The 12,536-nt window shown below is 35.2% G+C and overlaps 1 protein-coding gene across 2 annotated transcripts; it reads left to right on the top strand.

The window, feature by feature from the left end:
* Positions 1 to 2,532: 2,532 nt before the first annotated feature.
* On the top strand, positions 2,533 to 6,700 carry LOC130024765 (olfactory receptor 6C76-like). 2 transcript variants are annotated; one of them, XM_056115495.1, is made up of 2 exons: positions 2,533 to 3,448; positions 6,645 to 6,700. In XM_056115495.1, exons 1-2 carry the CDS (start codon positions 2,533 to 2,535, stop codon positions 6,698 to 6,700), a joined length of 972 nt encoding a protein of 323 aa, XP_055971470.1. The 2 variants fall into 2 exon arrangements, with proteins under 2 accessions (XP_055971470.1, XP_055971471.1); XM_056115496.1 differs by lacking the exon at positions 6,645 to 6,700 and having other exon boundaries at positions 2,533 to 3,468.
* The last annotated feature ends 5,836 nt before the right edge of the window (positions 6,701 to 12,536 follow it).

The raw sequence follows: 12,536 nt of genomic DNA, 5'->3' as shown, positions 1-12,536 counted from the left end.
GCATTCTCCCTTTTCTGAATCAGTTAGGGAGTAGAAAGGTAATGGAAAATGTAACTAAGGGGAATTCCACGCAAAGAACATGTTGCTTCAATTGAAAAGGTGAAATCACAAGTGGAATATTGATAGAGATATTACTTATGGTCTCAGATGAAATTAAAAGAAAAAAGAGAATGCATATAACTTCTTGGGAAGTCATATAAAGCATTGATGTTTCCACCATAAACCCTTGGAATGACATCTCAAAGTATAAATAAATTTCTAGAGTGCTGGATCTCAAAGCAGATACTGCTTAGAATTGTTCTTTGCTCATGAAGGCGTTATGCTGTATGGGAACAGGTGTCGACTGGACCACTAGTTCAGAGGGAAAACTGAGGACGTGGTGCTGCTAGGAACTTTATATCTGGGGAATTATCCATCCAGACTGGCAGTGATGCTGGGTGCCTTCAAGGTGGCACTTGGTGATGTTCAAGGGACCATGTGTTTCCAGGATTTACTAGGATTTGTTGTTTGTAAGGCATACTCTTGAACCCATATTCTATCTTTATCATGGATATACAATTTTCCAAAATGACAGAAAACCATGCCAAAGAAGGTTTTCATATAACAAATCTCATGAGATTTTTGTGTAGTCTGTCGCTCCACTGTTACTGTATTTTGATAATCTATTACCCGCAAGTTATAGCACACCTAAGTACATGATATATTCTATTAACAAATAAAATATTTTATTTAAATAGTTTATGTCCTTGTGGCCTTGTCAAATTCTTGCTATTTTCTTTCTTTTCACAAGTTTACTTGCATTGGGACTCATGCAACGCTACCTTGACAAATATTGCCTTGACAGATAGATGTTGCAAGAAAAAATACCATTGAAAATATAAATCCAGAATAATTCACCAAGACTGATTTATTCTCACTATTCTTTGTACTTTATAACTATCTGGTATATTTAAAAATTATTTCCCAAGTGTACCTAATTAAAATTATTCATCTATTTTTTAAGTTGCACTTATTAACACTATTGCTCACTAGAGACACTTTAATTGGTTTACTGCAATAGTCCTCTGTGACTGTTTTAAGGAAAAAAAACCAGATGAATTCAGTCTTTTTGTTCTGGAAGAAATAGTTAAAAGCCCATTTCCCTAATCTATGTATACATATATAATATAATGTGTATAGTTTATATATATCACTCTAACTTTCTTTCACAAAAGTTACTGAAAGTAAGTGAAATAATCTCTATTAGGTCTTCTTAGAACCTAATGATCATAAATGGTTATTTCTATAGGCATTTGTGCTACTAAATGACTCACCTCTAATGTCATAACTGTATTGACCTATATTGAAATAATTTGGAAGTTATTTCAAGGCTTTTCTGTCTCACAAATTTTTATATATTATTTTTTGATTCTCACCAATGCTCAGAATTGAGTTTTACATAATTAACCAACAAATAATTTTCCCATTTTTACTATTACTAATGCACTAATTACACACTTTACTTTTTGTTATTTCTTTGATGATAGCTTTGCTTACTCATATTCCAGAAAAATGTCGTCTCTGGTTATGTCATTAAACAGTTAATCTCTTTTAATTGTTAACCAGTTAAAATCTTTAATTTTAACCAGTTAAAATGCCCATTTTGCTATTGCCTCTTTCATTTTCAGGTTTTCTAGCTTTAATCCTAAACAAGTTCTTTCTGAGGACACAATTATTCAGTGAAAAATATAGCAATATTATCTGAATCTTAGATTTTTAGACTTAACATAAATTGGCTACTCAGTGGTACCCATGGAGCATTCTTCACTGTTTCGCCAATTCTTTTCTTCATCACAAGAAGCAGGACTTCTTGAATTTTTTCATTGTACCTTCTATTAACAGCTGTAATTATATCACCTATTATCATCTCTCCTAATTTAGAAATAAATTTTCTATTGAACTTATTCCTCCATAAATTCCATTAAACCAGATGCAAATTGGACTTTGTCCCAAATCAAATCAATACACTTACATAGTTATTCATAAGAAAATTGAAAGCAGGTAAAAGATGTAAAGTCTGTGAGATGCAATGAGGGAAAAAGAAACATTGAACATTAAAACCTAGTTACAATTGTTTTGAGTCATCACATTTCTACCAGGCCACATGGAATCATATGATTGTGAGTAAAGGTTTTATTTCTTATATCACTTAGTTATTCATTTTATAATCATCTCAAATTTTACATCTCTTAACTTTAACTGTCAGACAATTCTATAAAGCAGTTGATTACTATATTGAGTTTGTTCATTATTTTTATTATAGTTGTGGTCATACTTATATTAAAGTTTATTATCCATAGAGCCAAAAATGGTGTTACTTTTTCCATAGTATTATGCTTTCAGAGTTCAGTACAACTTGGAAATTATTTTACAGATCGGATGTGAGTGTTTTTATAGTTAGCGGGGAAATTTGAGCTTTTAAATAGTAATTCGAGACTCACTAGATTATTTCTTACTTGCACTTTTAGATCTGGAAGAACTCAACAAAAAGGAATGAAAAATCAAACTTCTGTGAAAGAATTCATTCTTCTAGGATTAACAGATGACAAAGACTTAAATGTCTTAATTTTTATATTTTTATTTTTAACATATATTCTGAGTGTAACTGGAAACCTGACAATCATCACACTTACTCTGTTAGATTCACAGCTCAAAACGCCTATGTATTTTTTCCTTAGGAATTTTTCTGTTCTAGAAATCTCATTCACAACAGTCTGTATTCCTAGATTTCTGGTCAGCATTTTAACAGGTGATAGAACTATTCCCTATAATGCCTGCTTGACTCAGGTCTTTTTCTTTTTACTTCTTGGCTCAACGGAATTTTTTCTTTTGACGGCAATGTCTTATGATCGCTATGTGGCTATCTGTAAACCTCTGCATTATACAACAATAATGAACAACAGAGTTTGCAACCAGCTTGTATTTAGTTCTTGGCTCATTGGATTTCTTATTATCTTTCCACCTGTGATAATGGGACTGCAACTGGATTTCTGTGACTCCAACATTATAGACCATTTCACCTGTGACTCTTCTCCTATGCTGCTGCTCTCCTGCACAGACACTGCAGTTCTGGAGCTGATGGGATTTATCTTGGCAGTATTCACACTCATGGTAACCTTAGCATTAGTGATTCTGTCCTATGCATTCATTCTTAAAACAATTCTTAGAATCCCTTCTGCTGAGCAAAGAAAAAAGGCTTTTTCTACCTGCTCCTCACACATGATTGTTGTCTCTATTTCTTATGGGAGCTGTATTTTCATGTATGTCAAAACATCAGCAAAAGAAGGAGTGGCTTTAACAAAGGGTATAGCAGTGCTCAACACCTCTGTTGCCCCCATGTTAAATCCTTTTATTTACTCCCTAAGAAACCAGCAAGTAAAGCAGTCTTTTAAAAAGTTAGTCAATAAGTGCTTCACAAATAAAATGTAAGCATAAAAAATTCATGGTATGAACTTTACATGGAGCCTTATATTCAACACTGTATTATGATCATTTTTTCATTTTTACTAACATAAATTTCCTTTATTCCAGTTCCCCTCTGTTTATATGACTTGCACTTTGTTAGTGAATAAATTACTGCTATATTTGTAAGAATTTTAATGAACAAGAATGCCATAATTCAGTTCAACAATGATTGAAGTATGTTCTTTTGAGTAAAAATTAAAAGCTAAATAGAAGATATATGAAATAATTTAAAAATTATTCCTTTTTGTATCCAATTATAGAAAAATAAATAATTTTTCTTCTTCATGTTTTTCCCTTGTAAATCCTTTTATAACATTGTAAATGTTGATTTATGATATTTTGTGATTTCTGATTATTTCTTAAGAATGTATTTCACCCTTTAATTTAATAATATTCTAACTATCACTTTTTGATCAAATTCCAATGCTATTACCAATCTAACTTTATTTATTTTTTAATCTTCTAAAATTAGCATAAAATAAAGTATATATTACAAACACTGAAGATACTTCCATAAACTCTTCTCTTTTGATTTTTTTTTTTGTTTTTTGTTTTTTGCTTTTTGGGTCATACCCAGCAATGCTCAGGGGTTACTCCTGGCTTTGCATTGAGGAATTACTCCTGACAGTGCTTGGGGAACCATATGGGATGCTGGGGATCGACCCCCAGTAGGCCTCGTGCAAGGCAACACCCTACCTACTGTGCTATAGCTCTGGTCCCTCTTTGAATTTTTTTAGTGATTAAAAACATATACTTTCTATATTTCAGTAAATTCTTGAACTTTCTAGAGCACAGATGATAACTTAAAGTCTTTATCTTTCTGTTTGTTTATATATACTTACTTATTTGTTTTTCATACTTAAGTAGATGTTGGATGGTGTAGATTTAAACATGTTTTTAATAATCAACTATTTATACTTTTAAAAATAAGAATATTCTAATTACATTAGTTTACTCTTAAAAATAAACCTTGTTTAGTATTCTTCTCTTTGCTTCTATTTTCCACAAGTGCTAAACACATATGGTTCTTTAATTACTATGAGAACATTTTTCCTTAATATTTATTTGAATTTTCAATGCTTCTTAATGATTTTTTTTAATCAAAGAAAAATTAGTTTGGACAAGAACCATAGTGCAGAATTAAAATGTATGTCTTACATGTGATGGACTCCAGTGGGAATCTTTGACATAGTATATTGTCTCCCAAGTATATTGTCTCCATAGTATATTGTCTCCCAAGCAATGTCAGGAGTGATCCCAGAGCACAGAACCAGAAGTAAGACCTGTGCACAGTCAGATGTGACCACCAAACAAGAAAAAAACCAAAATCAGTTCTATCAAAGGTTCATGGAAACAAAGTTACACATAATTTAAAAAAATAGGCAGATATAAATGTTAACAGTTTGCAAGTATAAATTTATATTCCATGTTTCTTAGATTTCTAAAATATTTAAATACCTTCTAGTTCCAGGAAGTTTTGTACGAGTTCCAAAACTAAATTTTAAAACAATTTTATATGCTCCAAAGACATTGAAACATATTAAACATCTAATTTGAAAACTATTACTGTGATTCTGGAATTCACTTGACTAAATAGAAATAAGGCTTATGTTGAAATGTTTCCATTGTTGTAGAAAATAATGCTATTATCTGGAGAAAAAAATCCTCTTTTTTTTTCTTTGAATCACCATGAGATAGTTATAAGCTTTCATATTTGAGTTACAATCATAAAATGATCAAACACCTATCCCTACACCAGTGCACATTCCCCACCACCAATGTCCCCAGTATATGTCCCCTTTCCCACCCATCCCCCTGCCTTCATGACAGACAATTTCCCCCATACTCTTTCTTTACTTTGGGGCATTATGGTTATCATATTTGGTCCTTTATCTAGTTTCAGCACACATGAAACAAAATTCTAAGAATTAAAAAAATACTTGAGAAGTTAAGTGATTAAGTGATTAAAAAAATACTTCTTTGTACTTTTATTCTAATCAGACTTAAAACAATTGCTTAGTCTACTTGGAGTAATGTATTTCATGCCCTATTCTTTAAAAGATGATTGACTAATTCTTAAAAGTAAATTTAAAAAATCTAATGGTCTTACATCTTTGTGTCTTAGTAAAATCATGACTTCATCTGCTTTTTAAAAAAGTAATTATGTTAAATTATTTATAATGATAGCAAATCTAAATTTATTTCATTATAATTGGAAAACTTACTGGAGTCTCATCAAAGTCATCATAGACATGAATATTTCAGTTATTACAAACTGTTTTCTACTTTCTCTTTTTTTCCTAATTTATTAACCACTGTAGTTTACAATAAAGCATTGTTCATGATGGTTTGTTACAGACATTGAATATTCCAACACCAACCCCACGGCCATTGTTACCTTCACTCCACCCTTGTCTCTATTTTCTCAATCACTCTTCAAGCCTGCCTTCATGGTAGGTCCACAGAGATTTATTTTATAGTGTTTATTACCTTTCAATAGCTAGTGGAATGATCAAAAACATTTCCATAGAAAAAAATTTCTGAAAAGTATTATATTTCATCATGGGAACATTACGTCCTTGTCTGGAGATTACTAAACTGTTGTTGCAAGTTAAGCTTTCTTTGTTATTTTTTTTTCTTTCAGTGAAGATTGGTTGGCTTTTGTCTAATATTCCATCCAATTTGGTGACTACTACTAGGATGTCAGTGTTGTGAAGCTTGGAGATGTTGCACTGCAGAAAGTTCAGTATTGGGCAATCTAGCTGGAGGCTGGTGCCAGCTTTGGCGCTTTGTTCAAGTGGAAGCTGGCCAGCCACTCTTTGGGATTGCCTGGGAGGAGACCTCAGTCAGGAAAAGTTTTCTGAGAAGCTCTTTTGGCTAGTTTGTTTCTTTTAAGACTTATTTTCAAGTTTCTGGAACATGGCCGGCACTTTGCTTACATGGTCCAAGTGATGGTGCGTGGGCCTCTACTTTCTCTATGCATTTAAAAACTTTTATATTTTCTGTCTTAAATAGTCCATTTGAACTATTCTTTGTATTTATTATGTAGGTATGACACATTAAATCTGTTGCTCAACAAGTCCAGATACTTAAATTTTTATAGGTAGAGAGAGCTAGTATCACTGGTAAGTGATCAATAGCTAGCTATCAGGAAAAAAACACAGGAATGTACTTTACTGATATAATTTATAAATAATAAAACTAGATATTCACTATACATTCTAAAGTACCAGACGATTGTTAGAGAATAGAATATCTTGATTTTCACAATCGATTCAGTATTTGAAAATAATTTTGAATATGATGTATGCTTCCTTACAACTGTACTGATATTAAGAATAAAGATGTAGGTATAATCTCATCACCGGCCACCAGCAAGATCAAATTGCTCTTTCTCCCAGAGGGAACATAACATGAAGCCTGCCATAACCATGCCACCAGACTCCGTTCCAGGCTGTTTTACTTGCGGCGCCACAGAGAGGGGCGGGTAAGAGCCCTCCCCATCCCAAGGGACCCAGCCCCAGTAGCCAAAAATCTCCAGAACCCAACTGCAGCCATGCTCAAGACGCTCTGGCCAAGCCCAACACATGATTGGAAGTATTATTGGACTGCGCCACTCCACACATTGTAAGACACTCCCTACCCATTCTCCATAAGTACTACACCACATTTGATGGGGTTCAGATAGTAGGCAACAAATCACAGAGGGAAATATATATATATATATATATATATATATATATATATATATACACACACATATATATATATATACACACACACAAAACTCACATCACTCAACTTTTAATAACATGTTAGTGATATCCTGGGCTGGAGCGATAGCACAGCAGGTGGGCGTTTGCCTTGCACACGGCCAACCCGGACGACCCGGGTTCAATTCCTCTGCCCCTCTTGGAGAGCCTGCCAAGCTACAGAGAGTATCTCACCCGCATGACAAATCCTGGCAAGCTACTCATGATGTTTTTGATATGCCAAACACAGTAACAAGTCTCATAATGGAGACATTACTGGCGCCCCCTGGAGCAAAATGATGAACAACGGGAGGACAGTGCTACCGTGCTACAGTGATGTCTTGATGAATGTCTTAATGGCCTCTGCCAATATAGAACAGTCTTCACACTGTTTCCTATATGAATACTTTTTTGTAAGCATTTTCAGTGGTTCTTCATAACAGATAATACAAAATATATAAATTTGGTTGTGTTTTGGGACAGGGATCGGGGCTTGATATGGAAACATGCCAAATTTGGTGATGGGAAGGTGTAATGGTGGTGGGATTGGAATTTGAATATTAAATGTAATCATATATTGTGAACTATCTTATGAAATAAATTTTTTTTAAAAAAAGATAAAGATGTAGTTCAGGATAAGGTGCATGACACTGCAGGTCCAATACTTGCCATCACTAAAGAAAATAACAGTAAAAATAGCATTCCCCACACATATGTTCCTTGCCTTGTCATCAGGCCATTCCCAGACACAAATGAAATAAAATAATAACCTATTATTTATATTATTAGCTAGCTTGTTGTCATTAAGCGTCATTTTGAATGCATTTGAAATAGTTTCTAAATTAATTTCAAATATAATTTGTCAATGATTTTGTATAGATATGTCACAAATTACTTTTACATCAACTAGTTTTGAAATTTTTTGAAAAGCTAGCACTGGGGCTTGAATGTATAGCACAGCGGTGGGTGTTTGCCTTGCGCGCACCCAGCCCGGCCGAGCCGGGTTTGATTTCTCTGCACCCCTTGGAGAGCCTGGCAAGCTACCGAGAGTATTCAATATGCCAAACACAGTAACAAGAAGTCTCACAATGGAGAAGTTACTGGGCCCGCTTGAGCAAATTTACAAATTAAAAGACTTGAACGTTGTAAGGATGTCAACAGTTTGAGCAAATTTATCAAATAAACTGACCTAATTTGTATTTGTAAATAGATCACCAATATCATCAGAATACTTAGCACACAAAACATTATCAAATGAAACATAATAAGAAATCTCAAAAATATTTAAGTTTCAAGCCATTCATAGTATGTTTCTGGAATCTGTTCAATTAAATTAGAGATAAGTTATGAAACAAAGACTAGAAAATCTTCCAGTATATAGAAACAAAGCAATACATGTTAGTATAAAATCCATCATCAAAAATAGTCAAATAATATTTAAAATGCAGCTAATATTAATGTGAATCAAAAGAAAGTGTATGAATGGATCAATATGGAAATCAGTAAAATAGAAAACAATATGTGCAATAAGCATAAGTTTTTTTAAAATAACCTTCAAATTCATGAAGTTTTAGCCCAATCAATGAGATAAATAAAATTTACTAATGTTAAAGTATCTACTATTGTACATTTATTAAAGAAAACATGGAGAATTTGAAACAATTTATATTAACTAGAAGAAAATAAAATGGTAAGTGTGTTTGAAAGACAAATAATAAAAAATTGTTAAAAGAAAAAAATAGTGATGCAACTTCCTTATCTATTGTGGAAATTGATCGATCAATTCTCCATAAAATTTATATTAAAAGGTAAATAATATAATATTTAAGAGTGATAATATATTTTGTGTATACACTTTACCCACAATGTATTAGAATAGGGATGCTTTCCAACTCATCATCTGGGACAGAATTATTCTATGAACAAAACCAGAAATTTGAGGTATTGGAAAATTATTCTCATATCATTCATAAAAATATGCACAGATAGTTAGAAATAGATGGAAAATGAATCAGGTAGTATATAAAGTTTTAATTCACTTACATAGTGTTTATTTCAAGTTTCATGGAAATAATCAAAAAGTAGGAATATGAATATTTTATAAAAACTATTTAGCAAATATATCTAAAAACAAAGACAACAAAGCACATATAAAGTTGATGCAGGTGAGGCTAAAGCAACCAGAAGTGATGGCAGGTCTCTGTTCACGATTTCCAGGTTCTTTCATATTTTTCAAGAATGTTCAGACTCAGCGTTGAAAAGTAGAAAAGTTTATGGAACAGTAGAAGAGAAAAAGAAAGGAGGACCCCAAATGGGGAGGAACTTAGCATAGGACTGAGTTAAAAGTAGGAATTTTGTATAGGCCTTTTAAAAGGCCCTTTGCATCAATGAACAAGTATCACAGAGAAGAGGGGAGTCTACAGGGTGGTCTGGCTGGTTTGTCTTTCTGGTCATCGGCAACAAGTATTGTACATTATCTTAATTCTGGACAGAAGAATAAGGCCCCGGGGAATGCCAGAAATGTTAACAATAGGGTTTGGGGATGAAATGTAGTAGGTCGATGGGGAGAAAGGGAACTACTGGCGAGAGAAAACTGTGGGAGCCCCTCTTTATGACCAGGGAAAAGTGAGGCTTCCTTTTATGTATATATATATATATATATATATATATATATATATATATAAATTATTTGTTGAATCACTGTGAGAACAGTAACAAAGCCTTTCAGTTCAAGTCTCGGTCGGTCATCACTGGATCACTTGATCACTTGACTTCCCGTTAATTGTTGATTTGCTCGAGCGGGCGCCAGTAATGTCTCCATTTGTCCCTGTCGCGTGCTAGTGTAGCCCAATGGCATCTGTTTGTTCTAGAAAAACGAAGAGCCTCAAACTGATTGCTCAGGATCTTGATGAAGAAGTCTGACCATCTGGTAGGTGGGCGGCCACGCGGTTATTTGACCTCCCGTGGAATCCAGTCGATAAAGGCTCTAGTCCAGTGGTGGTCTCCAAATCTCATTATGTGTCCAGCCCATCTGGCCGATTCCACCCCCCATCCCATGAAGCCCCATGTGCCTTGTCAATGCAGTCACATACCTGGCTGTTCATTAGCCTCTAAAAAATGCAGGACACCATGTCACTGCCACAGAGGGGGACAGGTGGAAGGACAGACACCATTCCGCTCCCAGGGTGACACAGCACCATAGTTAAATACACAGTCTAGATGCATTTCAGTTGGGCATTATCTTTTGCTCAGATTTTCCCACCACCATTCAACCCTGATTTTCAGAGAGAAATACTGGATGATTTACTTTCCATTGATCACTTTGCATATAAGGACATGTTGCATGGTCGCATAAGTGGCCACGCAGTTCCGAAAAAATTTCCTGGTACCCGCATGCCAGAGCCATGCTTGTAGAAGCTCATGGTCACCGGGATTCCATCTGGAGTAGGCGGGGAGACAGCATCTACCCATCTGGGATCTCCCGGTGATATTGGCTGTGTTTGGGGCCTAGAGCACTCTCCTGGAGCTGTAGGGCTGTCCAGCCGGTTTTCTTCTTTGTTGCTGTGTTGAGTCTTTCTTTTTCAAAGTAAAGTCAAAACAAAAGTAAAGGATTTGGGGAGATTCACAAATGATAGGGATGCTTTACATGAACCTTGCATAGGACTGCAAAATTTGAGGACCATTTTACTATGGGTTGTTTTTTAACTAGTGTACATTCTGAAGGGAGGATGTACAAAAAGGGGGATAATGTATTCAATTTGGCAGCACATAAACTGAACTTGAACCCATAAAGAAATTATCAATGCCCTGAGTGAGGAGGACATGCAAATTCTTGAAGCATTCCATACTTGTAGGGAATAGAATGACATATTTAAGCACTGAAAGAAAGAAATATTAAAGTACCCTTACCCTGTAAGACCACTATTCAGATTCAAGGGAGGGATGCAAACATTTCTGAACAGCAGATGAAGACACTGAATAGACCCAAGAGCAAACAAATGAACACAAACTATAAGAACTCAAGACAGAGCAATGATACAGTGGATACGGCACTGACTTGCATACAGGTAACCAAGATTAGATCCCTGGCACCCACTATGGTCCTCTGAGCTCCTCCAGGAATGACTCCTGAGTTCAGTACCAGTAACTCCAAGCATTGCCAGGTGTGGTCCTCAAACAAACAGAATCTATTTATATAGTCTGTCCTATACTGTCTTATAGAATAGTTTTACAATTTTACACTTTGAAATGGACTTTTGTTCTATATAGTACTTGTAGGCATTTCTTTCTTGTGTATCAGGGAGTGAGATACACAAACAGACAGAAATGGAGGGACAGAGAGACAGAGATAGAGACAGAGAGTGTAATTTAGGCATCCTCAATATCAGAATCAATCAGTATAAAAAAAACTAATTTTTATGTGAAAATTGTTATGTCTCATCCTAGGGTTAAGTTCTTGTCTAAAAATTTACTAAATTGTTTGTTGCTAGTTGAGTCTTCTATGTTATTGTATCTATTTGTTGAGCTGATATCAATTTTTCTTTTTTTCTCATCTAATTTGGTAGATTCCTACTAGAATTTCAGTATTGAGGAATTAGGGGTGTGGCTTAGCTTTGTGGTCCCGAAACTAAGGTCTGGGCCAATGAGATGACACGGTAGTAGATATGGGAGTTAGATATGACTGCTGGGCTTCAGAAAGTGGGGGATAGAGTGAGGTTTCCTGCTCCTCTCTGAGAAAACACCAGAGGTCTCAACATGGTGACTAGAGTATCACTGTATCACTGCCATCCCATTGATGGTTGAATTACTCTAGCAGGCACCAGTAACTTCTCTATTCCTCCCAGCCCTGAGATTTTAGCAGCCTCTTCTTACTTGTCTTTTCCCAATGATTGGAGGCTCTTTCAAGGTCAGGGGCATGATATCTGTTGTCGTTACTGTAGACGGCATATCAAATACACACCAGGGAGCTTGCCAGGCTCTGCCCGTGCGGGCGGGATCTTCTCGGTAGCTTTCCGGGCTCTCCGAAAGGCATATAAGGGGACTAGAGTACCTGAAATCAATCAGCCTGGCCTCTATACAGAGAACAGTATTGAAGCAGTGGAGTTGAGCCCTTGGAATGGGGGCTGCAGTGGGGTGTGGGTAGAAGCAGGGACTGAGGCAGAGTGGGTACCCTCCCCACCTGACTCCTGAAGGAATCCCAAAGTTTTCAGCCACAAAGACCAATCTAGATGAATTTTAGCTGCTTGGCTTGCATCTCCTTGGAGACTTAGTCATGAGTCC

Source organism: Sorex fumeus, unplaced genomic scaffold, assembly GCF_029834395.1.
Source record: "Sorex fumeus unplaced genomic scaffold, SorFum_2.1 ptg000029l, whole genome shotgun sequence".
Lineage (NCBI taxonomy): Eukaryota > Metazoa > Chordata > Mammalia > Eulipotyphla > Soricidae > Sorex > Sorex fumeus.
Note: the sequence above shows the minus strand (reverse complement) of the source record. Positions and strands in the feature narration are given on the sequence as shown.